This window comes from Trypanosoma rangeli (assembly GCF_003719475.1).
Source record: "Trypanosoma rangeli strain AM80 chromosome Unknown Tra_15.4_contig_00018, whole genome shotgun sequence".
NCBI lineage: Eukaryota > Euglenozoa > Kinetoplastea > Trypanosomatida > Trypanosomatidae > Trypanosoma > Trypanosoma rangeli.
In genome coordinates, this window is record NW_021705763.1 from 21,732 (window position 1) to 46,653 (window position 24,922).

Consider the following 24,922-nt stretch of genomic DNA (forward strand, 5'->3'; position numbering starts at 1 on the left):
TTTGTTCGTTTTTGTTTTTGTGTGTCGTTTTTTTTTTGTGTCACTGATACGTCTTTTTTTTCCTTTTCACTCCCTCCACTCGCTGGCCCCAAATATGCATGCAGTCCACGTCGCCACGAGCCGTATTTCCTCCTCTCGGATGAGCAAAACAAGTACGTGGCTTGGCAGCACACACGCAAGTTGTTGAGAAGGGAACCCAAAACAAAAAAACGCAACGCGGGACAAAAAACAAAGGTATAAAGAAGAACACACATGCAGCACATAAAAACGCTCGCAGTATCTTTTCCTCATCGTCCCCCCACCCATCCGCAGAATACGTGCAGAGAGTGCGGGGAATGCAAACGACTGAGCTCAGTTTGCGTGAGAAATGAGACTTGGGGACCCGTCTCATCGCACGAATATGCTCCAAATAAAAAAAAAGAAATATAAAGTAGTAACAGAAAAAAAAGAAAAATCCGAAAACTGCTGCAAGGCACAAGTACATGTTTTTTCATCACATAAAATAATCAGAAAACATTAAGCTACGGTTTCTGTTTCCCTTCCCTACATTGCAGCTTGACAATAACAAAAAAAAAAAAAGATGCAGCCAAATAATTTAAAAAAAAAAAACGTTTGGCTCGAAAAAACAAAAGCGAAATTGAAAGTAGACCCCACAAAGCCACCTAACATCAGCCAGTAAATATGAAGCAAACGCAGAGAGGTCATCGTGCAATAGGGAGTCAACGACGAAATAACAATTTGAGAAGTCGTCCAACACCTCTTGTGTTTTCAAGTTCCTTTGCTTCGCTCAAGTGCATCTTACACTCCAAAATCTCCATTGCTGCCGTCCGCATCGATTCCTCGAGCACCTTCTCCTTCACACTTTTTTCTCGCGTGAGCCGAGACAGAGCTTCCGAGGCATACATCTCCTTTTCCTGTGCCTCCTTGCAGCGCTGTTGAACGCGACGCATGACATCGGAGTCCCTCTCACGTTCATCCTGCATGGACCGGAGCACCTGTGTCAAACGTTTCTTTTCTTCCGCTTCCAAGAGAAGTTGCTGTTCAAGGTCATTTTGAACCCTTATTTGATCCTCCATCTCAAGTCTCTCTTGCTCAATCAATTCCTTATAGGAGTCGGGTAGTTGACAACAAGGTATGATACCCAAACGTTCCAACTGGTTCTTCAGGCGAATGCAGACTTTGGCCACAAACTGCATCTTGGACGCATGTCCAATAACGAGTTCATCCTTGAGTTGGAGCTCCTGATCCTTTTCCTCAAGAAGTGCCTCCATCCCAACAGAATTCTTACCATCTCGTTCTATGAGATGAAGAGCCATTTTTCTCTCACTCTCACGTAGTGCCCGTAGTATGTTCATATAGTCGTCCATCGCAATAGAGTCCACCGGCGAAGGGATGCTCTGCAATTCTGGACGCGGCAGTTCTGCCGAATCAATCAACTGTTGAAGAATGTTTATCACGTGTTGGTAACGTTCATCGTTGGCCCGGGCAGTTGTCAACAGGTACTGTTGACGCTCAATTACCTCCATGATTTCGTCCACCTCCGCATCTTTCACTTTAAGTAGTACATCAAGATCGGCATCGGGCGTTACCCCTGGCACAGAGGAAATCGCAAGAGAAGGCGCAGGTGGCAGAGCAGAAGCACCCAACTTTATTGGGGGTACATACGGTTGCGAAACGACCAAACCATTAGCCGTCATTTCTTCTTCCAGCTTCCGAATGCGTTCCTGCAGAGAATTTTTTTCCTGTATACTGAACGTCAATTGATCGGACAACTGTTTTACTGCTTTTTTTGAGGCATCTGCTTGGGACGCGAGTTCTGCCGTCCTCGTCTCGTCAGCTGACAAGAAATACTGACGTAGTTGACTGGCGCCACGCCCCGAGGCCAGGGGAGGAGCAAGCGGGGGAATTCCCAGCCCCGGGCCTCCAGAGCTACGCGCCGTGCCCCCAGAGCCACGCGCCGTGCCAAAGATGCGTGCAGTCATTGGAAGAGATTGCTGCGCACGCTCTTCTTTGAGGCGTTCCACCTCTCTCGTCAGTTCCGCATTTTGAGCCCTCGATTCATCCAAGTCAGCTTGCATAGTGACACGAAGCGTTTCCATTTCACTGCTGTCAACCATCCTGGCGCGTCTCTCACGCAAAAACTTTGTTACGTCATCGGTTTCAGAGAGCTCAACACCACTCTTGGTAAGGTACTGACGCAGTTGCGTATTCTCATCGTGTAACTTGTTGATTTCCTCTACACGATCAGAAGAAATCTTTGAAAGTCGCTCAACCTCGGCATACAGCTGAGCTTCCTTCTCACGGTGCCACTCCAACTCAGCCCCCAGCTGCTGTTGGATTTCCTCAACCTGGCCAACATCAATGAAGGTCTCTGGGAAGACGGCCTCCTCGACTGGTGTCCCACCCATCTCCTTGATCTGTTCCGTCAAAACCTCAATATGTTCATGAAGCCTGGCGGTGTCGTTAGCTCGACTGGCCAGTAGCGAGTCCTTTTCAGTCAGCTGACGCAAGACATCAACGATGTCTTCATTCTTCCCCTGCCGTGCATCGTCAAGTTTTTTCTGGAAGTCCTCAATGATGCGCTCTTGCGCCAACTTCATCTCAGCCCGGCGCTTCGCCTCCTGTTCCGCCTGTTGACGAACAAGTTTCGTAATTTCCTTCGAGTGCACCTCCTCCTTATACTTAATCTCTTCATCCCGCTGCTCGTGAAGGTTCTCAACCTCCACCTTGTACACCTCGTTCAGGTACTGTATCTGCTCCGGGGATGCGTTCTTTGCCACCAACTTCGCCATATCCTTCTCATATCGCAAATCAAGCTCCGCTCGCTGTTCGTTGTACCGCTCCATTAGCTCCGCCCGCTCAGCGTCGCGTCCAGCAATCTGTACCTCAAGCAAAGCGATCTGCTCTTCCTTCTCATCCAGCAATGTCTGCAGATTGCGAGCCAGCTTTTCATAGTTCACCACAATGGATTTCTTGGCTGACACCTTCACCGACATTGCACGCAGGCCAAATTGGAGGGTGTTGGTGGTCTCATAAAGATGATCAGTGCTTGGTCCAACAGTAAGAATAATGGAGGTGCGACTTCTACCACCGATGGAGTCCTGCAAAATACGAGTGAGCTTTGAGTCTCGCCACGGAATATGTTGATAACCAGAAGACAAGGCCGTGACAACGTGCCCCAAAGCCAACAGGGAAGCATTAATGCATTTTGCTTCATCCTTCATGATTGGGTTGTCGCTGGTGATACCGGTCTTACTAAAGCGCTCGTAACCCGCCAAGTCAATAAACGTAATTTTACCCCGCATTTTACCCCCCGCAGGGTCATCGGGGTCCTCAGAAGAAATATTAATCATCAGCGCGGTGTGTCCACGGCTCGACTCCGGGTTCATTGCTGTTGCCGTCACAACACGGCGCTCGTTTCCGGTGCGGTAAAATTGCATAAACTCCTGCGGAGTGGAGAGAACACGGGAGGTGCACCCCATAAATACAATGCCCTCGTCATCATCAAATCGAACCTCCACCCGCTCTTTGCCTGAACTCACCATCAAATCACCGAGGTTGTCGCGGTATATCTGCACAAATCGCCCGACAATTTCGTAGTTACGTCCTGAAGAAGCTTCTAGCTTCTCAAAAATATATCGTGCCGCCCGAGGGATAATTCCCTCATTGCCAGGGGTTGTGTTGCACATAGTAAAAGACTTTCCTGTACCTGTCTGGCCATAACACATCAGTGCCGAACAAAAACCATTAAACGCGTGTTCAATACACGGCACGGCGACAGAGTCGAAGATCTGCTCCTGTGTGCTGTCCTGATCAAATGTTCCGTCAAAAGCGTATCGACGCTCGCCCTTCAAAGCAATGTCTTTGCCCTCCACTGATACCAAATTTGATCCTCCGCCCCGAAAATCGGTTTTGTTCGCTGGGCGCAATCTGCAGTAGACAAGGCACCGATTCAGGTTCTGAGTCGGTTCCTCGGTGGATTTATCCAGTCCCTTTTTGGGTTCCTTCACATCATCCGCCTTTAGTGGTTTGAGCGAATCCGCGGCTTGTTCGATGGTGTCCTCAACCGGGGCCGCCACATCACTCTGATCGGCCATTTCTGAAAGTAAAACAGAAACAACAAGTTTAAGTTATCTTCTTGCCGTTGCTCTTGTTTCACTCTGAGCTCAACTTGCACGCTGTCACTTTTTTCTGTTATGCTTTCTGTATACGTTTAACTGTGCGTATATCTGCCTGTCTGTCTGTCGGTCTGTCTGTTTGTGTGTGTGTAGTGAACGCAAGCGTAACAAGAATCTAACCCAAAAGCCAGAAAGAGTCAAATCAAAACAAAAAGAAAATAGTAACATTCACGCCATTAATTTACACAGGACCACAACACACAATAGCAACATTTCTTTCTTGTTGTTGTTGTTTTTTTTTTGTTTCTCGGAGGTTGTGGTGGTTGTTACTTCTGTTTCTTCATGGCAATTTCCGGCTGTGGTCTGTAGAAGACATCCGTTCACACCACCAGCTCCCTCCTTCGTTTCATGTCAGCGGCATCACATCACCGTGGCATCCGTCACTGTTCTCAACCGACACAGCACCATCCTTTCCCAAGGAAAAACTACTCACTTAAGCTGAGGAGTGAGAACGTTTTTGTTGGGTCAGCTTCGCCCGCCTTGTCGGCAGCACGTCAAATGCCCTACGCCAGTCACCACAGTCGGCATATCGACATAGCACCTCCACCACGTGATTCACCGTAAGAACTTTGCAGCGGTTACCCACTTCAATAGATTCTTCTAGTGGAAGGCGGGCCATACGTACGCCATGACGCCTTGCAGCATCTCTAGTGAGAAATTTCCGCGCATTGTGATCCACAAAAGCGCCAACAACATATACAGTATTAGGCTCCAGGCGCTCTAGCACAGTTTCCGTGTCCGCCGTCAAAAAGACCACGTCCTCTCTCTTGTACAGAGTGGACCAGTGTTGTTCATGAATAGGTAGAGGATAGCGACGGAACCCCTCAAAGTCACACAGCGTGCGTAATAACTCGCCATGCGCACTCGTGTCCATTGTCTCCTGACCACCAATAGATGTGACCACGGGACGCATCGGAAAGGTATGCCGCCGCAATACACTGTAGCTAAACTTTATCTGCGACACTGTGCTGCGGCAGTCGGCAGCCGTCATGCACCAGGCAAAGCTAAGGTCAAACACCAACAACGGGAGAGACACGTTGGAGAGGTGCAGCTCACGCATCGCATGCTCCTTTGCCTCTACAGCTCGTCGTCGCTCGTGAACTATGATCGCCTCCGCACGTCGACGTTCTCGCTCCTTGTCGTCAAGCTCCTCCCACTCCATCTGTTGCGCCTCACGTCGTTGTGCGGCAGCTTCTTTGCTGCGACGCCTCCGCTCCGCCTTTTTTACTTGCCAGTAAGCGGACTGCTGCTCCGCCGTCCACGTCCCCTTTTTTATCTGCAGATGCAGTGGGGAACTAGAGACCCCTTCTTCCTCACCCTTGGTCAGCATGGCTAAAAAAAAAAAAAATGATGCTAAGGCAAAGTACAAGAGAGCGTCGCTGGATGCGCATTTTGCCGTAGACCCAGTTTCACCACTGAGGACAACAAAACAGTGTCGCCCTCAGGACGAAGTGACGTGGGAAACAACTACCAATGACGAGTTTTGCAGAATCCTTCTGCCCACACCACGTCATGGGGCCGCAGCCGCCGCGCAGGTAACGGAAGAGGCGATAATCAAACAAACAGAGTATCCCGCCCCTGCCAGCAACAAAACTCAAAAAATAATAACAATAATAATAAAAAATCAAAATGAAAATTAAAATTAAAAAAAACGACACAAGAATTGATGACACTATACATATATACATATATATATATATATATATAGAGAGAGAGAGAGAGAGATGCGTTGCATGTATGGCGGAAACGGTGCATGGCGCGTCCAAGTAACAAAATGCGACACCGCTCCTACACACCTGCGACAACAGTACGGGTGTCACCCGAAGATCCCTCGAGATCTTTTATTCGCGTCATTGCACGTTGAGTGATAGCCCCCAGCTGCTCATATTGCTCAGCCATGGAAGACATCGTTCGGGTTGCCTTTTCCCTCAACCTAACCAACCGGGAAGCCTCCAGAGAAAGTCGCCAGTTACCCCAGTACTTCAACATGATAAATTCTCTGCTGACCTTCAGAGCGCACCCACGCACCTCGTACATGTTAGTGGAAGCTTCTCCTGTTATGCAGCAGGTGGCCTCGGCAAACAGATTCATTTTATCTGTCACGGCAGTGGCGTACATCTCATCCAGCACGAGCACGTAGGGAAGTATGCTTCCCTGAAGGAAAACTGATAGCGTAGAAAATGCTGCCTCCCAGTTCTCCACTCGCTGTTCCGCCAATAACGCTTTCCTACGCCACACCTCAAGCCCTTCTCGATGCAAAGAAAGAAGCGTTGTGATAATGGCATTAATCTCTGATTTGTCTTGCAGCAAAGTAAGACTCTCAACAGCGCTCGAGAGAGCCTTCTCAGCTTTTTCCTTCTCCTCCTCAGTTACACTCATACCACCTGGAGCCAGTTCGTTTTGTGTCAAAAAGGCATCGGACAAACTTTGGGGAGTGACGGAATTCGAGTTCACCTTGGCCTCTGATAACGGGCCTTCAGCACTCGTGCAACTAGACGAATTCGGGCGGACCGACTGCTCACTTGCCGCACAAACCTTTTCTGTCGGCTCCCGGGTCCGTTGCTGCAAGAGTGTTTCAATCTTTTTCAAGAGATTGTCTTCTCTCTCCTTGTACGCCCTTTCCTTCCATTCATACTCCTCCCGCTGCACTTTCAATTCGTTTCGGGCAATCTGCAGCTGCTCACGCGTCTCTTCGCAAGGTTGCGCCTCCCTTTGTAACATTGTTACTTCCTCCTCCGCCAAGCAAACGTCACTGCCATTTATTTCCGAGGCGTACCTTAACGAGGCACTGGAGGCCGAAAAGACGAGGGCCCCGGTCTTACTATTCCGCAGTTCTGCACTCTTCTTCTGAAGCGCAAATGCCACCCACTTTAGAAGTCGACTTCTCAACTGCATCTGGGCTTCATTGGCGGCAAGACGGAACATAAGAAGGCTGACCAGAGACTCACATTTCCCCAACTGACCGATATCCGTCCCCGTCTCCTCACACATATCAATGGGCTGCTCTGACACGTGCACCACCGTATCGCTCACACCTGAACCACACGGCATGTCCTTTGCCAAGCATGCTTCAAGTTCTTCATTTCGTGCAGACAACGACGTCAATGCCCGCAGATGTTCAACCCGCTCTCTCAAAAGCTCACAAACCCGAGTCTCCACCTTGCACTGCGACTCCAGTGCACTGAGGGTCGCCCGCTCCGCCCGCTCCAGACGCGCTTCGTAGGCGTAAAGCACAGCGTCTTTTTCACCCATTAGTTTTTCCCGACGCAAGAGCTCCGCCGTCAGTACTGTGACTTTTTCAGGCAACGAGGCATCTTTGTTTTTTACCTTGTTGAATTCGCACACCTGCTGCTGGAGCTCCGCAATGTGGTTGTCCCGAAGATTCACCTCGCGAAAAAGTTCCGTGTTGTTCCTTGCCAGATCGTCAAGTTTGTCATACCACTCGCTCTTCACCAGCCACAAAGCTTCTTTGCTGGCCCTCTGTCGCACCTCCTCCACCTCAGCAACTTTTATTCGAAGCTCCTCCCTCAGCTGTTCAACCTCCACCTGTGAGCTTCGAGCCGCTCGCTGCATTTCCTCCAAAGCATCCAGGTGGTCTTCGCGCTCATTTAGCAACACCCTCAGCTGCCGTTCCAACGCGCGTGACCTTTTTTCCACCTCCCCCATGTTCTTGCCTGACTCGCGAGCATGCTCGCCCTCGAGGGCGCAGCGTCCCTTAGCGGGCGGTCCCACACGAGGTGCCACAACCTTCATGCTGCTCCTTTCTCACCAGAGCTCTTCCCACAATCTGTGCAGGCATAAAACAAAAGCGGACGAGATAAAAGACATACTTTAAGTGGTTTAAAGCAGCGACCAGCCAGTGGCCCAAAGATGCCAAAAAAAAAAAAAAAAGGATTTCATAAAACAAACAATAACAACAAAAAAAAAAGGAAAAAAAAGAGCTAAACAAAATTACGAAAATAAAAACCTAAAAAAAACAACGAACTATCCTAATGGGTTCTCAAATCGATATGTACTCAAATTCAGGTCGAATGGATGTCACTCCAACGAGATGGACCCCTTGCTCGGATGGGCGTGTAAGTATAACGCGGCCAGGTATACCCACTGCATTTGCCGCTTGAAGCATGGCATCAGCAACAGTTTCAGCATTGTGTTTGCTTCTTGGATCAATCAAGGGATCACCATACTGGCCACTTACGAACGCACAGACTGTAGGTCCGGCACCCGAAAGGAAGGCGTACTGGGCGCCAGCAGCCATAGCTGCATTAACACAGGGGCGGAAATGAGGAAAAAGAGCATCAGCTCGTTGCTGCTGATGCAGTTTGTCATCACAACACTTTAGTAGGTCAAGGTTTCCGGTGCAGAATGCCAGCACAAGAACAGAGGCGCGAGAAACATTAAAGACAGCGTCTTCAAGTGAAACAGTACTTGGAATCAGATCGCGGGTTGCGTGTGTATTCACCTTCATTTTATCCTTTGGGACAAATAAGACGACTGAAAAGAATGTTGCTGTGGGAACTCGATGAGTTAAGAAGCGACCCGTATTATCCTTGTACCCCAGCTGAATACCCCCATAAAGTGCAGGAGCTGCATTGTCGGGGTGACCCTCAAACTCGGCGATCACTTGCAGAATAGCCTCCTCCTTTTCTTCTTCCAATGAGAGCCCACAAAGTTTCATCCCAGCAACAAATCCCGCTACCGCGGCGGCAGAAGAAGATCCACACCCACAGCCAAACGGAATATTGCTCTTCACGAGGAACTTCAGGGGAGGCATTTCCTTCTGTGCATACTCAAAAGCACGTTCACACGCTTTCACCAACAAATTTTCTCGATCGGTGCGTATATGCTCACTTCCATCACCCTCAAGATGTAATGAGAATGCATCCGCGTACTCCACCGTAACCTCCATAAAGATAGAAAGAGCCATGCCAAGAACATCATATGCTGGACCCAAATTCGCTGTCGTTGCAGGAACGCGAAGAACAACCTTCTTTGGAAGCTTTGACATGATGTTGTCTCGGATAATACCAATTTCTCGCTCTCTCTTTAAAATGCAGTAAGCACAGCCACACAGCCTTTAAAAAAGAGAAAGGAAAAATCACATGGGGGAGAAGCTGCATTGACACACAAATATCAAAAAAAGTATTTATTTTCTTTTTTTCCCCCTTTTTCGGTACAGACACCATGCGCATGCAAGCTCACACACACACACATACACACAAGCATGACAAAAAGAAAGGAATCAAGACACAAAAAACACACACACTGACATACATAAATGCAAGCACATGCATACAGCTATATACGCCAGTATATGCATACATCGGCCCTTGTGTAGAGAGCAAATAGAAAACGAAAGAGAAAAAGCAAAGAAGTAAGCTCCTTCCTCATTCGTCCTGTCCTCTTCTCATTATTTCTCTCCCAAGTTTATCTGTGTCCGTACACAGCAATGGCCTTTTTACGGCTTTTTGTGTGCTTTTCCCGCTTTTGTTTCTTATATTTTATAATGTAAATGGAGTGGTGGACTCAAAGGAACGTTTTTTTTTATGTAATTTTCAAAAGTTTTTTTTTTTTTTGAGTTGCTTTAAGTTTACTCCACGTTTTTATGTTTCTTTTCTTTGCCCACCCGTACCACTTTTAGTTAGGCTTTTTTGTCCTGCTCTTTTCCCCACACCCCCATCTCTTTTTTTTTTTCCTCACTGGCATTTGCCTGCAATTTTTCTTTCTAAAATAAATATTGGCGCCTCTCGATTATTTCCTTGAGCCGCTCATTAAAAACGTGTCTCACTCCTCCATTTAATGCGGTATAAAATTACTCTTCTTCTTTTTGTTGTTGTTGCTGCTTGCATTTTCTCCTGTCGCTTCACTACTTTTTTGTTTGTTTGGTTGTCTTTCGTTTTTTTTTGTTTTTGTACCCCCCACCACCACCTGTTTCAATTGTGTTAATTTTCCCCACGATTCCTACTCCCGTGCACTGCATAGGGTGGGGGGTGGGGATGGAAGTGTGTGCGTGCCTCACCCGCCTGCGCTTGTCACAGACCGTTTTTTCCCCCTTTTGCTGCGTCTTCCCCTTCCCCGCCTGTGTGTGTGACGATATTCCCCCATCTCGTGCCCCGGGACACGTGCGAAGCGCACATGTCCGGCACTCACGCACGGGAAACCTGCTTAGCGGCGGGCCGAAGGGCAGGTGCATACCTTCTGTTTGAAACACCATACACCACTGCTGCTCGTACCTGCCCTACCGTTCTTCCTGTGTTGTTACTTTCTGCTGTTCTTTTTTTTTGTTTTGTTGCGCTATTCACACGCCTTCGCACAGGAATCATCGGACACCGCGGCGGCCATAAACGCTCAAATGTACACACTCACGCGCACGTATGCACACGCTCTCACTCCATGGATTTTGTGAAAGGTGTACTCCCTACACCCTTCCCTACTGCCTCGTCCTCTGACGGTAAATGTTCACACGAGTCTTGCGTGTACCGACCTGTCGGGGGGTTGGCCTTAAGAACATCCATGATGTTCTCTTTGTCTGAAAAGTCAAGGAAGACGTGGCCATTAGCAGAGTTGTTGCGGAGGGAGACAATATGAGCAGCCAACGGACCAAAGGCCGTCTTAATCTCCTCATCTGAAACTGCATAATCGATGTTGAACATCAGGCGATCACCAATAGGCGCTGCGGGAGGACGAGGGGCCTTAGCAGAAGACTTCTGGGCCCCTGCAGCCGCAGCAGAAGAGGATGCTACATGCCGTTGCTCTGTCTGGGTCGGCTTTACAGGAGCATTGACCTCAGCGGCATCAGCATTTCCACCGTTCTCTGGAACAACCACCCTCAGTGGCTGGCGCTGTTCTCCCTTCGGCTGAGCGCTGGCAAGAATAGCCCACGACTTCGGCTTTGACGACGTTGCTGGCGGCTGACGCTGCACAGGAGCTGCGGCTGCCGGCTCATCTGCAGCCGTCTTTTCCTCGCTTGTTACTTCTGCTGCTGCTTCAGGAACTTCCATGGTGGCATCCTTCTTGGGTTGCGACTGTTCTTTATTCCCTTCCTCCTCAACGGCTGACGGGCATGCGGGCGCCACAGTCGCTTCAACTGGCTCAGAAGACACTTCTAACTTCGGCTCTGGTTGAGGCTTGACCTCGGGCTCTGGCTGCTCCTTTTCGGCGGAACCGAGACGCATCACAATCTGGTGGCGGATAAAGTACGCCTCCGAGCCGTAAGCACCAGTGTTGTACGACTCAAGAATGTTCACGAACTGGAAGTAGTGACGGGTCGTTTTAGAGTCAGCAAACATAGTCACGTACACGCTTATACCACCGTACAAGGGGACGGCAGAGTAGTTCTCCACGCACATCTCGTGCCCCTGAAGGATCTGGGACCACTGTTCTACGGCCCGAGGAACGTCCCCATTTCGGACTTCAGTTGTGCCGTACACGAAGTCTACGATTGTTAAGGACGAGTTCGAGTCGTACATTTCGGCGACATCTGCAGGGTTAGATGCGAGGCGTTCAAAGAACGCCGGGATAAACTGGCAGGCAACTTCCTGAGGTGTGGGCATAACTTCGGGTTGTTGCTTGGCGAAGGAGTAGCGTACCTACACTGTCAACACCGGAGCAGCACGCGGCATACAGAGAAAAAAAGGAGTAAACGCAGAAAAAATAAGGCATTAGACAAATATGTTATGTACCGAAGCAGCTGACCTCAGTGCGACGACAAATATTGTGGTGCGAGCAATGAGCTTATATTTATATAAACAAGCGCACCGACACCATATGCCACAACAACAACAACAGAAGAAGCGTAAGAAAAAGAACTTGCAATTCGAGCAACACCTAGGAAAACCAATGAAGACGACTATAGAGCATGCAAATCGTCACAGGGGATTGCCCACTTGTTAAAGGTAGCCACACACAATGAAACGCTTCGAGAGTCAACAGGTGATTCAGTTGCCTTTAACACCGCAATGAGTCTCCGAACACTTTCCACGTCCACAACGAGACAAAGCAGCTGCATAAGACGTATCGACAGCTTACTCTCAATAGAGAGGGACTTTTGTTCATGGTACCCAACCATCTGCATCGCAGTGAAAACGTCCTGTGCGTCAATTGCTAGCTCAAGTCCCCCACGAAGAAAATCGCGTGAAAGCTCAATGCCCAAATCAGACATCTCCACCAAAGCGTCTGGCAGTCGCGCCACCGAACTCGCCGCGTCACGCAAGGAACGAAGTAGAAGCAAAAACGTACGAGCAGTTCGCTGTGCCCCAAGACTCTCAAAGGCGGCAAACACCATGGATGCCTTTCCCTCATCCTTCAGCAGCGCAGCAGCTTCCATGAGCACATTAAGAGACTTGTGACTCACCTCACAACCAGCCTCCCGTCGCTCTTCCAAAATGGCCAACCCCTCCTCCACACTTGCTCCGCCCAACGCAACAAAGCGTACTAGCGTCATGATTGGGTCCGCGTTGAGCAGCGTCACTTTTCTCGACTCCAGAAACAATTTTGGTCGGGGACCTGGTTGAGAGTGAATCTCCGGCACTTCATCCTCTAGCACGGTCAGCGCCTCCTTCAGCTTCCTACCCCGTGAAGCGGCCTCCAGGGAAAGTAATGATACTGTCAGTTGGTTTGTTGGGGATATAATGCCGGGGTGTTTACCAAGGTATTCTCGAAGATAGGCGGCAGATGCCACATCTCCCCATTTGGCACACTTGGCCATAAGTTTCAGTGCGGTGAGTTCATTGTTTAATACGGGGTCAGCTAAGTTCCCACTCAACGCTTCCACCTCGGTGACTTCAGAAATAGACCGTGGGAAAGTACCCTCTGACGTGGGCGTTTCCAGCTTCCACGCTGCTTCCAGAAGTTGTATTAACTTAACTGTTGTCGAAGGCGGTGCCGCCGCATTATTGGCGCTAAGCAGCATGTACGGCAGCAGGAGCCGAGACGAGAGTCTCTGCCTGTCAACGAGCTTCAATAGGTCGAAGCATTCCTGAATCATGGCCACATCGTGATGCAAACGAAGCATCGTCTGAAAGCAATGCTGCAACCGCACTTCAAGAAGTGGGTATTGGCCCTTCCGCTCGGCCTTCGCGATGCTCATCACCTCGTCCCGTATCTCCGGCCACCACACCGAGTAGTCCTGCCCCAAACGCATGTACAAAATAAATAGCGAAAGCCGCGTCACCACATCAGGACTGACAGATTTTTTGCGCATAGCCTCCACAACATTTTCAATCTCGTACTGGTTAAAGGTATCTGTCAGTGAGATGGCAAGCAGGTACACGTTGAACAACTCAATCGACGGTGCGTGAAGCTCTAGCACACACTGCGCAAAGAGAAAACGGAGTTCCTCCATCTTCTGAAGATCGCAAAGAACTTTCATCATGACAACCGCGAAAGGCTCCACATCCTCCAAGGCACCACAAAATTCCTCAACCGGTCTCATTGGTGTCCCTGAAGCCGCCCTCTCTGCCATGACATGCCGGTAAAAGGCTCGAAACTGTTCAAAAACACCCATTGCCGCAGGAAGTCCTTCACCCCCAACCTGCAGCATCTTGAGCACGCGGTGATACGGACGTGAGGGGGAGCTAGACGGCTGCGCTCTTCCACCCACAGCGGCCGCCCGCCGCAAGAGACTCAAACGCCACATGAGGGTCACACCCTTCCTCTGCTTGCAAGGCTGCCAGCAAGGTAAAAAGAAGTAAAATAAACATATGCAATAATTTTGGCCTTTCGTTGATGTTGACGACTCTCCCGCTCTCTCTCCCCCTCGGAGTCCCCTCAGAAAAAGTAAAAACACACATGCATAAACAAATAAAGCCGGAAACCGAAGGCTACAACCACATCGACGTTTATCTCGTTTCATTTCGTAACAAAGTCTCACTTTCTTTTTCGTTGTGTTTACAATTGCAAGCCCTCACCACAGAGCTGTTGCAAAGGCATAAGGAAATAAGAGGTACTGGAATACCAACCACGACCCTAGCAACCGCGTACAGTAGCCAATGGTGCAACTACGATTCTCCTCCTCAACCAACGACAGCCTCCTCTTCTGTTCAATACATGAAGACGAGTTTGTCTCATCCTACGCTTCCACAGCGGAAGTGGAAATTGCCTCGGTGTCTGTTGTTTTCCTTGTGTAATTCATCTTTAGCACAACACAGCCTGGAGTAAACTCATTGACAGTACGATTTTGCAGCTCATATTCTGGGAAGTACTCAGCTTCCACCCCAACGTTCTCCCCTCGCTGGTACATCTTTCCGACAGCACTATCGGGGTCAAGGAAGACAATCACTGAGAAACGTTGTGGGGAAAAAACACCCAGCACTGTGCTTATCCGCTCCGCGTAATTGGCAACGGGCGTATTCGTTTCATAAGAGGCAAATGAGCAGTGATCTTCTGGTGTGATATGAATTGTCTGGTATTCCGCACCACGGATGGTGTTCACGCTATACCCACAAGGCTCAAATTGCAAGTCATGCACCTTCCATGAGTCATCTACCACCCTGTCCAGCGATGTAGCCCGGCGGATAGCGGCTGTCTCCGGGCCTGTCGAAATAAACCTATCGGAATACCAATGCTTCGTCTGCGCACGGTTGAGGCCGTACATTGTCATACTTAACTGTGTATCATTTTCCGTCGCGCTTGGACGAATGATGTCATCGTAGACAAACAGAAAGTAATGATCACTGTCTACTGGACCAAATATAAAAGGTCTGCCTGCTGGAAAGTACGTCCTTAGACTGTTGAACTCCTCTGCCATGGAAAGATGAGGCCCCTTCTGCTCCCACGGGAAGCTGTAGTTTTTGTGCATGAAGGAGGCCCATTCCACCTCCCCGCGCACATTACTAACCACCTCCAAAACGTAAGGAACCGCATGAAGCAGAGTCGTTGTGCCACATGTAATCAAAATTATACGGTCCCGCATGACAAATAGCGAGCTTTCCGTGAGCACATAAGAGCGAATAAACTCATTACTTTCTTTAGATACAATTTGAGCATTTAATGAGCCTACTACAACTGTCCACACCTCATCGCCAACGGCATAGAGACCATCCACGTGGGTTTCGTCAAGGAACCGCATGATGACCTCCAGACGCTTCTCCGGTCCCTCAAAATTAGCCCCCTGTTTTGGGTCGTAGCTCCTCACGGAGCCCCACATGGCCATCAATGAGAAGGGGTCCTTGCTGCCAGGCATGATGCTTACAGACACACAAGCGCGTACACTCAACAAAAAAAAAAAAATTAACTCACACGAAGCGGCCGGATGTTTGCAATGGCATGCAACGCCAAGACCCACAAGATATGCCTCGCTGCCGCAAGCAACGAGAACACGAGTGCACCCTAAAGCACAATTTGAGTGGCAGAAAGAAAACGAGAAAAACACAAAGCAGAGAAAGACAAACCCAAGGAAACACATGTATACCACCCACTTCCCCATGTACCGGTAGCGAGTAGTGCAAATGGGCAACTTTACAACAAACTGCACCTCGTTCGTTTTTTCCCCCTCCATAATAGACACATGTTCCTTCCCACATCACCACTTGTGATACAAAAACAGTTGTATAAAAGGGAAAATACGAGAATCAATAAATCGCTCCATTAGCGTTACGTGCGTCTCTGTTATTTCCCACTTTTTTCCTTCAGCCTCGGTCGTTGTTTCCTTGCATTTTCAACTTTACCTGCCTTCACAAAAACCTTCTTTTTTCCGTCCTTCTTTTCATCATCCCGTTAAGCCCAGTACATTGGGGCACATGCGTCGTACAGAGCAAGTAATTTGCAGATGGCCCAAGCACCGCAAGGCAGCTACCTCCCCATAAGACATAAACGCAGTGTAAAGGGAAAAAGAACCAGGATTTTTTTCTTTCAGTTTTTTTTTTAGATAACTTCCCCGTAGGAATCACGTGCCTTGTACGGCTACCACCTTCCTCTTACCCACCTCCGCTGAATCCTCGCCTATCCTCCGTACTGCGTTGTTGCATATATCCATTAACACATGGATGTGTTAACGGGCAATGCCGCGGCAGCACGTAGTGTCTAAAACAAAAAAAAAACTCAACAAAAAAGGAAAACCAAACCAAAAAAAAAAAACGCACACAGGGAAATGTAAAACAAAAAAAACACACACACCAACAACAAAAAGGGAGAGAGGGTGACTGCGGTCATCCTCACATAAGAAACAACGAAAAACACAAACCAAACGCAGTCAACCAGATATGTACGCAATTTCCCACGCAACCACATGCACGTATCACAAAACAAGTTTTGTTCGGCTCACACGTGTTGCGGAGCCAAATACATATTTTTATGCCTTCATGCATGCCCACACATGCACACGTCCACGTGTTTCTTTTAGCGGTTGAGGCGGGTACAGGATATGAAGCGACAGAGAATCCAAAAGAAAGACAACACCAGGAGCAAATCAGAGAAAATATGTAAAAAAAAAAATAAGAGCATCCCTCTCTCCTTCTCTATCTCGCTCTCTGTACGTATGCATGTGTGTGCGTGCATATACGGGCGAGACAAGGCAGATATTACTTCCGTCGTCTTTTTTTTTTGTTGGTTGCCTGATGTTCCTTCCTTCCACACGAAGCATCGCCCCATTGCTCACACACAAGCACAAAATCGTCCTTCCTATACCATCTATTTGTCTCTCAGTCTCCTTTTTTTTCTTTTTTTGTTCCTTCTGAATCTCCTGCTTCATGGCTCTTCTCCACCTCACCGTTTCCCCGCATGCCACTACACATGCATATTCCTATTGATCCCAACCTATTTCGCCTTATACTAGTGGAAAATTCAAATTCTTCATTTTCTTTATTTTCCTTCAATTCGTATTCTTTCTCTCAACCTTTCTACGCTGCACTTTTCTCTCGTACACGTGCACGGCGGCTCCTTTTCACCAAACAATATCTTCTCTCCCACCCTCCTCTGCTTCTGTGATGATCATTTCGAATAATTGTGCACATAATGTTGTTGTTTTTTTTGTTACTTTTTTCTTCCCGCTTGTTCCTCCTGGTGCGGCTCAGAATAAAAACTACTTAATAAATGATTTGCATGCGATCATAAAAATTCCCCCCACTGCTGAATTCGTACATCGCGTGAGTTCCCTTCGACTCTTTGCTCCACCTCCGCCCCACCCTCTTGTAGCGCCGCCATCTCTCTCACTCCTTCGTGTGAGTCTATGTATGTGTGTGTACGCGTGTGCAGAGCATGATGCCCCTACAGGCAATGCAGGCAGCACACACTCGCATGCACACAGACCCACACATAGGCAAACTAGGAAGTGGGCGGGGAAGAGGAGAAAAAAGCAAAGACCAAAGACCCACGCGCAACGCCGCTTCTCGATTTGGTTTTCTTTTTTGACTTACATGTGTACCTCATTCCTGTTTCATTGCGCAAAAGGCCTTTTTTTTTCGGGACGGTTCTTCTGTTTCTTTTTAGCCTTTTTTCATTGGATTTGGGTGAGATCTCGAACTATTACCACACTCCTCTTGAGTCTCTCACTCACTTATCGGTCATCGTACACAACCATATATCGTCTTTTTCTCTCACCGTCCATGCCGTCAGTGGGCATACACACCACCAAGGCAGCTCTGTCAGGAACAAATCATTACAACAACAGCAAGCTAAATGCTTCTTGCCTCGTCATCAGGCGCAAGTCGCTTATTATTATTATTATTATTTCTACTTCTTCATTGCTTTCCAAACGTATTTACTTACTCCTCCATGCTGAGGGTTTCACTTGCGTGTTGTTGGTGTTTTAGAGATGAAGCGCTCCAGTAAATCCCTGTCGTGATTGAGTTAAACAGCACAAAGCAATACGCACACACACACACATACACAACAAACGAACTCCTTTCACTGTTGCTGAGCGGCAGACCGCATTATTCCCGACATGTCGGTGCCTCAAGTCAAAAGCGGCGTGTACTCCTCCACATCCCCCTCCCGTGTGCTTCACAGTCGTGAAAGCCGCCCAACAAAAAAAGGGCACCACCCAACAGCAGCGCAGGAGGGAATTGCGGAAATGAATGCCGCCGGGAACGACTCGACACTTATGTAGGAAAGAGCTTCCGTCGCCTCCACAGTGAGGGGCAAATAAAGGCACAACAAACTCGTGCTGCAGGCCTGGTAGTGTACCCCGTCAAAAAAAAAAAAAGAATAACATGGCGTAAAAATCAACTTCAGTGAAACGAGGAGGCATTAGGCCCTCCACTCTCAGCCCAACACCATGAAGTCCAACCAAACAAAAAAAAAAACAGGTGGTGGAATTTTAACGAAAAAGAAAGCGGAATAAAAAGGGGAAAACGCAAGAAATGATGGGAGCAAACTACAGCACAGTGCAAATGGCTTCAAATGGGTCCATCATCCGCAATACATCATTCCACCGTTTCCAACTCTTTCCAGAAGCCGCCTTCCACCGAAAAACGTCAAAACTAAAAACAAAAGAGAAGAGATTGGGAAACCAGTAGATTAATAGCGTCAAGGAATATATATATTTCTGCTTGTGTCACCCAGCTGTGCAATTTATATTCTCATTATGAAGGTATGTGCGTGTGTCTGAAAAGTACAGGAATGTTTGTTTGTGTGCGTGTGTGTGTGTGTGCTCTGTCCGCTGCATCTTATTCACGAAAGGACCCGGCGCTTATCCGCCAGTTCGAGCTGCCGGCATGCCCACAAGAAATGAACACGGCGGTTAAGAGAAAAATGCCCCCCGTAGAGGTTTACCTTATCGTTCTCAGGTACTGGTTCTGTGGAGAGGAGCACGTCGCGTGTGGCGGCAAAAAAAATGTGCGGACAGCACCCACCACCCGTCTCGTGTCCCCTCCTTCATTCTTTTTTTTTCTTTTTTTCGCGGCATCGCTGCTGTGCGGTACCCCCTGCGAGTCACATATGCGTGAAATACACACACACAAAAGTCAATGTTGCTGCAGTGGCAACGGTGACAATTCGCTGTGGTGTCTCATGAAATGTGACAGGTGGAAGATGCTGCACAGAAAGAATATTGGGGGAAGAAGTCGGCTCAGCAGTTTTGTATTGGCGTAAGTACGCGAACGGGAAAACAAAACAAAAAAAAACGTAAGGGGGGATCGCAGCAAAAGTGGTGTTGAGTGCTTCAAAGAAGTCGACTCGGTGAACTGGCACAGGAAATGACAGAAGGAGGAGGATGTATTTATTTCTCTTAGAACCCAAACAAGCAAACGAAAGCAAAACAACAAACAAACAAACAAAAAAGAAAAAAGAAGATAAAAAAAAATGCGAAAACAAAAAAAACGGCATTTAAAAAAAGAGGGGGAGGGACCGTCGTCCCTCCACGCACACCTCGTTTTTATTGCTGTTCTTTTTTTTTCCGGTGCTATTCCACTCACTCCTTCACTCAGCGCGAACATAGCTGATCTGGTGGAACGCGTAGCCCTGCCCGAAATGATTCGTCGCGCGGTTCATGATAGTGTAGCCCTTCACCTCGTCAAAAATATTGTTGCGTTCGGAAAGAGGGCAGCACCGGTCCTGCAGCACAACCATCATTACCTGGTCGGGGCAGAATTTCTCAAGAAGCCCTCTCAACAGCTCTGCCGTTTTCGTAGAAGCCATCACGGCGTTTGTTTCAAATGATGCAAAGGGATGCGACGTGCTGTCTGTAGAGACTCGCAGTATCTCATACTCCGTGGAACTCAGTGGAAGCACCTGTCGTACGCTCTTTAGAGCTCCACTGTCGTCGCGGGAACCATCAGTTTTTACGTTGTACATATAAATATTGATTTGTACATCGTCTTCAGGTGGCGCGTCCAAAACATTCCGTTCAATCCCATCATACACAAAGTAGAAGAAGTGACCGCTATCAAGGGGGCCTGTCAGGTACGGATGGCCAGAAGGAAAGGCAGACTTCAGCTCCGCGTACTCCTGTGCCATAGTCTCACTCATCTCGCACAGCGAGCTCCATGGAGAGGTGATGTTCATGCGCATAAAGGAAGCCCATTCAATAGCAAAAGCGTGGCTGCGAAGCAGATCCAGCAGCGGACCCAAAACCAAGTGCAGCAGCACAGAGGACGACGATGTCACGAGAACCAGCTTCTCTGTCAACTGCAACATGCTGTTGCTAAACATAAGGGAAACGAGACCATTTCCGACGGAATGATGCTCCAGCAGCTCCCCTGCGTGTGACATAACAGACGCGAGATCTGCCACTGCTACGTCACTCGGCTCAATTACTCCGCGGAAGTCCAACTCCAGTCGTTTTTCGATTCCACAATCGTTGTCGCTGTGTGGTGCATCACACCCTCCCCACATCGCCACCAGGGATTGCACGGACTCCGGGATCTCCTCCCGCGCAGCTGACCAGGGGTTCTCCACCATTCCCTCCCGTTGCTTCTTCTGGCGTGAGAGCTCACAAGGCGCAAACGGAGAAAAAAAAATGTAAACAAAATAAGAGATTTAGTTTAAGGCTAAATCCCTTTTTTCTCCCCCTTCACATGTTTGTTGTGGATAAGTGTGTGCGTATGCGTGTGTTAAAGTCACATGGAAAAAACAGGAAAAAACACATGGAGGAGGCAGGAAGGAATGAAACGAAGCGAGCAACATAATTCACCGCAGAAAGAAGGCACCCCACCACGCATACAACTAACAGGAGGAGGTCCACCAATGATATTTACTGATCCCCTCGTCTTATTGGTCCGACTACAGTATTCAGTGGCATTTTTTTTTACGCTCTTTTTTTTTTGTAGCCATTATCTTGTCTTGTTTCCGTAGAGAATGAAAGGAAAGAAAACAATAATAAAGGGAGCAAAGTGTAAATAATATTATTAAACTTCCGGAGTTTGACCCGTATTAAATTATTGCCCGCACCTCACCCAGTTCACCTCAAGTAATCTTCGCATACACATGCTCGCGCGCATACATGATGTTGGGTGCCCTTTGTCTGCCTATAGCATGGCCCTCATCTTCTTCTGACCTTCCAGGAGTTGCTTCTCCTGGGCCGTGAGCGCGTCAAGCTTCTCGCTGTTCGACGCCCGCACCTCAGCAGGGACCTTCGTGTCATAGTTTGAAATGGACATTTTCTTCTTGAGAGATTGAATCTGCTTTTGCAGCCCCTCAAGCTGCTTATCAAGCTTCGTGACCTCCTTCTGAACGTCAATGAAACCCAGGAGCATCATGTTGACGCCCACCTCCTTGTTCACCACGGAAAACCCGCAGCCTTTTGGAACACTGGCCTCCACCTCCTCAGGAGAAATAACAAAGACATTTCCCACCACACCGAGAGAAGAGACCATGTACTTGTGATCTATTAGCAACTGCTTCACCTCGCTGGTTTGGGCGGTAATCCACACATCAGGTTTGTGTTTGTTTGTAAGCGAGTAGGAGGCCTTGGTGGAACGAACATTGTGCACTGTATCCATCATGAGCCTCATCTGCTGCTCCACAGTGTCATTCCTCCATCCAGCTACAACAGGATACGGGGCGAGCATAATAGTATCTACCCCGAAGCTATTGTAATTCGGCAGGTGATGCCAAAGCTCCTCTGTGAGGAAGGGCATCATGGGATGCAGCAGTCGAAGCGCGGCTTCCACCACGTGCAGTAACACATCCTGCACCAGCTGCTTTTTATCGTCACCGGCTTGAATAGAAACCTTCGAAAGCTCAAGAAAGACATCGCATAGCTCGTACAACCAGAAACGGTAGGCTGCGTTGGTAGAAAGGGCAAAGTCGTAAGAACCCTCCGAGAAGGCGCGGGTGCACTCTTCCACCGCCACATCTAGGCGGGACAGAATCCAGCGGCATTCCAATGGATAATTTTCCACCTTAGAGACATCAATAACTGTCAGGCTTGGTTTGTATTCGGTTCCCAAGGCGTGATACAGCACGTACCGCACCGCATTCCATAATTTGTTGCAGAACTGGCGGTAGGCAACAATACGGTCAATGTCAAGGTTGACGCTCCTCCCTGATTGCGTGTAGGAAAGAAGGCCAAACCGAAGTGCATCGCTCCCGCACTCAGGAATACCATTTGGAAACGTTTCCTTCTGTAACTTTAGCGCCCGAGGAACTTCCTTGTCGTCCAAATTGCCGTTCGTTACTGTGGCGTGAAGTCCATCAAGGGTAACACCATTGATAACAAAAAGTGGATCAATCACATTCCCTTTCGACTTGCTCATCTTTTCACCATTTTTGTCACGCACCATGGCGTGCAAAAACACTTCGGAGAAGGGTAACTTCCCTGTGAAATGAAGAGACGTCATCACCATGCGTGCCACCCAAAAGAAGAGGATGTCGTGGCCGGTCTCCATTAAATTTCCAGGGAAAAACGTGTGCATATCGTCTGTGTCCCCTGGCCAGCCGAGGGTCGAATAGGGCCACATGGCAGAACTAAACCATGTGTCAAGCACATCCGGATCTTGCTCCAGCACCAGTTCTTCCAATTCTTCGTCAGTCATGTTAAATTTCGTACGGGCCTTGGACTTGGCCTCCTCGATGTTACGAGCCACCACCCAGAGATCTTCAGGGTCAGATGATCTCACACCTAGACACTTGTATGCGGGGATACGGTGGCCCCACCACAGCTGACGAGAGACGCACCATGGCTTGATGTTCTCCAACCAGTGAAACCAAACCGCTTCGTGCGATGCAGGGTACAGACGTAGCTCTTTGTTACGCACAGCCTCCACCGACTTACGTGCCATTTCGCCGCAGTCAACAAACCACTGCGGCATCAGCATTGGCTCCACAATGTCGCTTGTACGACTGCAGCGACCAACACGATACTCATAGGGAACCACCTCACGCAGAAGACCCATCTTTTCAAGCTCCTTCACAATTTCACGACGGCAATCAAAGCGATGCATTCCCTTAAATGGGCCATCCATGGAGATTCGTCCATGAAGATCCATCATGGTGAGTTGCGGTAAATTGTGCCGTACCCCCGCCTCAAAGTCATTTGGGTCATGTGCAGGAGTAATTTTCACGGCGCCTGTGCCAAAACTCACGTCAACCAAAACAGGGTCAAGGATCAGCGGAATGGTCTCATCACGGAAAGGACACTTTAAGCGTTTGCCATGGTGCTTTTTATAGCGTTCATCATCGGGGTGAACTGCGACCGCCGTATCCCCCAAAATGGTCTCTGGCCGAGTCGTGGCAATAACAATCTCCTCTTCACTGCCCTCAAACTTGTAAGCAACGTGGGTCAAAACACCCATGTCGACTTTCTTGTCGTAACCAGGAATGGCAAGTTTTGTATTTTTGGGCACATCAATAAACTCCACCTCCAAGTCAGAAATAGCGCTCTGCAGCGCACAACACCAATTCACAAGGCGTGTGGAGCGGTGCACCAGACCATCCTCGTGCAGCCTCACAAAGGCCTCCACTACCGCCCCCGCACAATGTTTATCCATCGTAAAATGTTCTCGTGACCAATCCAAACTAAGGCCAATCTGCCGTAGTTGTCGGGTAATCACACCAGCGTGATTTTCTTTAAAGTCCCACACACGTTTCAAAAACTCTTCTCGACCAAGATCATGACGCGTCTTACCAGTTTCTCGCATAAGACGCTTTTCCACAACTACTTGTGTGGCAATACCGGCGTGATCTGTACCAGGAACGTACAAGGTGTTATCGCCCTTCATGCGGTGGAATCGAATAAGTGTATCCTGCACAGAACCTGTCAAGGAGTGGCCAAGATGCAAATATCCAGTGACATTGGGAGGAGGGGATATGATGACAAACGTCTTGCCATTGTGCTTGCGGCCCACATCGGATGCAGGGTGGAAGAAGCCGGACTTTTCCCACCATTCATACCATTCACTTTCAACATCCTTGGGGCTGTAGCCCGCAGCCATCTGCGGAGAGAGCCGCTTCATCAGAGAAATTCGTCCACGAAACGTGCTGAATTACAAACAGAAAACTCCAAGGTCAAATGCGGTAGATTCCTCTTCTAGAAATGAGTAACACACACAAGCAGCAAAAAAAAAAAAAGGGAGGAGAAGCGTTCATTTGAGCCAGAATTCTCCAATGTAAGGAAAATAAGAAAGGAAACTCCGTTGTTATTTATGTATTTCATATATTTTTTTTCTTCTCTCACGTGTCAGTGTGAGAGCGTGCGGAAACTCCACTTTTCCCCACCGTCCCATTTATTCAACCCCAAACTGGCGTCTTCTTTGGCGCGTATTGGCGCGTTGTTGCACCCGTCATCGCACTTAGGTGGCGTCATACAAAAATATATCTTTTTTCTTCCCACCGCAACCGCACACCATGCCAAAAAAGCACCCCACAGCCATTTTTATTTTTCTTTAAAGAGCGCGTAGCTTTACCCTACTTATGCACCAAGAATGCCTTCCCCCTCTCCATTCTTCTTTCGCTTCGAGTGACGCGCACACCCAGTGAACCGATCCCTCTTTACTTCCGCATTCTCGTCAATACCTCCGTTGAAAGTTTCCTCTACCATTCAGTTTCGCCCCCCACCTCCGAGCTATGCATACAATTCGCCAAAGCACAAGAAAAAAAGGGGGAAAATGTCCGTATTGACTCCATAACAAATAAAATAAAAAAAAGGAGGGGAAAGCTCCCCGCAAAACCCCATTTCCCCACACAAAGGGTCTCTTATTCCGCAGACACCGTGCACCTCATTGACGAATTGGCGGATGCTGGCTGCGAAAGGCAAGAAAAACCGTAAAACAGTAGCACCTTGGCAGGAAAGGAACGCGCCGCACCTTCCCGCTAGCATGCGCGTAGGAAGCAAGCATAAGACTGACAATCCTAAAAAAGTAGTTGCACAC

The 24,922-nt window shown here is 48.5% G+C and overlaps 9 protein-coding genes across 9 annotated transcripts, besides 14 other annotated features; all 9 read right to left on the bottom strand.

Moving 5' to 3' along the window:
* Positions 1–407: 407 nt before the first annotated feature.
* Positions 408–454: a sequence feature (A-rich).
* Positions 455–560: 106 nt separating this feature from the next.
* Positions 561–609: a sequence feature (A-rich).
* Positions 610–719: 110 nt separating this feature from the next.
* On the bottom strand, positions 720–4,097 carry TraAM80_00951 (putative kinesin; the record flags this gene model as incomplete). The annotated part of the gene is made up of 1 exon (XM_029378009.1): positions 720–4,097. One exon carries the CDS (start codon positions 4,095–4,097, stop codon positions 720–722), a length of 3,378 nt encoding a protein of 1,125 aa, XP_029242096.1.
* A 120-nt stretch (positions 4,098–4,217) lies between these two features.
* Positions 4,218–4,269: a microsatellite.
* A 126-nt stretch (positions 4,270–4,395) lies between these two features.
* Positions 4,396–4,446: a microsatellite.
* Positions 4,447–4,611: 165 nt separating this feature from the next.
* On the bottom strand, positions 4,612–5,508 carry TraAM80_00952 (tRNA (guanine-N(1)-)-methyltransferase TRM10; the record flags this gene model as incomplete). Its single annotated transcript, XM_029378010.1, has 1 exon — positions 4,612–5,508. One exon carries the CDS (start codon positions 5,506–5,508, stop codon positions 4,612–4,614), a length of 897 nt encoding a protein of 298 aa, XP_029242097.1.
* A 256-nt stretch (positions 5,509–5,764) lies between these two features.
* Positions 5,765–5,830: a sequence feature (A-rich).
* A 21-nt stretch (positions 5,831–5,851) lies between these two features.
* Positions 5,852–5,885: a microsatellite.
* Positions 5,886–5,903: a microsatellite.
* Positions 5,904–5,966: 63 nt separating this feature from the next.
* Positions 5,967–7,931, bottom strand: TraAM80_00953 (uncharacterized protein; the record flags this gene model as incomplete). The annotated part of the gene is made up of 1 exon (XM_029378011.1): positions 5,967–7,931. One exon carries the CDS (start codon positions 7,929–7,931, stop codon positions 5,967–5,969), a length of 1,965 nt encoding a protein of 654 aa, XP_029242098.1.
* A 247-nt stretch (positions 7,932–8,178) lies between these two features.
* Positions 8,179–9,186, bottom strand: TraAM80_00954 (homoserine kinase; the record flags this gene model as incomplete). Its single annotated transcript, XM_029378012.1, has 1 exon — positions 8,179–9,186. One exon carries the CDS (start codon positions 9,184–9,186, stop codon positions 8,179–8,181), a length of 1,008 nt encoding a protein of 335 aa, XP_029242099.1.
* Positions 9,187–9,377: 191 nt separating this feature from the next.
* Positions 9,378–9,453: a microsatellite.
* Positions 9,454–9,521: 68 nt separating this feature from the next.
* Positions 9,522–9,552: a sequence feature (A-rich).
* Positions 9,553–10,048: 496 nt separating this feature from the next.
* Positions 10,049–10,088: a microsatellite.
* Positions 10,089–10,564: 476 nt separating this feature from the next.
* On the bottom strand, positions 10,565–11,731 carry TraAM80_00955 (putative RNA-binding protein; the record flags this gene model as incomplete). Its single annotated transcript, XM_029378013.1, has 1 exon — positions 10,565–11,731. The coding sequence occupies one exon, from the start codon at positions 11,729–11,731 to the stop codon at positions 10,565–10,567; it is 1,167 nt and encodes a 388-aa protein (XP_029242100.1).
* Positions 11,732–12,027: 296 nt separating this feature from the next.
* Positions 12,028–13,815, bottom strand: TraAM80_00956 (uncharacterized protein; the record flags this gene model as incomplete). The annotated part of the gene is made up of 1 exon (XM_029378014.1): positions 12,028–13,815. The coding sequence occupies one exon, from the start codon at positions 13,813–13,815 to the stop codon at positions 12,028–12,030; it is 1,788 nt and encodes a 595-aa protein (XP_029242101.1).
* A 432-nt stretch (positions 13,816–14,247) lies between these two features.
* Positions 14,248–15,360, bottom strand: TraAM80_00957 (S-adenosylmethionine decarboxylase; the record flags this gene model as incomplete). The annotated part of the gene is made up of 1 exon (XM_029378015.1): positions 14,248–15,360. The coding sequence occupies one exon, from the start codon at positions 15,358–15,360 to the stop codon at positions 14,248–14,250; it is 1,113 nt and encodes a 370-aa protein (XP_029242102.1).
* Positions 15,361–17,825: 2,465 nt separating this feature from the next.
* Positions 17,826–17,845: a microsatellite.
* Positions 17,846–17,967: 122 nt separating this feature from the next.
* Positions 17,968–18,011: a microsatellite.
* Positions 18,012–18,735: 724 nt separating this feature from the next.
* Positions 18,736–18,765: a microsatellite.
* Positions 18,766–19,349: 584 nt separating this feature from the next.
* Positions 19,350–19,432: a sequence feature (A-rich).
* A 100-nt stretch (positions 19,433–19,532) lies between these two features.
* TraAM80_00958 (S-adenosylmethionine decarboxylase proenzyme) lies at positions 19,533–20,513 on the bottom strand (the record flags this gene model as incomplete). The annotated part of the gene is made up of 1 exon (XM_029378016.1): positions 19,533–20,513. One exon carries the CDS (start codon positions 20,511–20,513, stop codon positions 19,533–19,535), a length of 981 nt encoding a protein of 326 aa, XP_029242103.1.
* A 566-nt stretch (positions 20,514–21,079) lies between these two features.
* On the bottom strand, positions 21,080–24,007 carry TraAM80_00959 (valine--tRNA ligase; the record flags this gene model as incomplete). Its single annotated transcript, XM_029378017.1, has 1 exon — positions 21,080–24,007. One exon carries the CDS (start codon positions 24,005–24,007, stop codon positions 21,080–21,082), a length of 2,928 nt encoding a protein of 975 aa, XP_029242104.1.
* Positions 24,008–24,922: the final 915 nt, after the last annotated feature.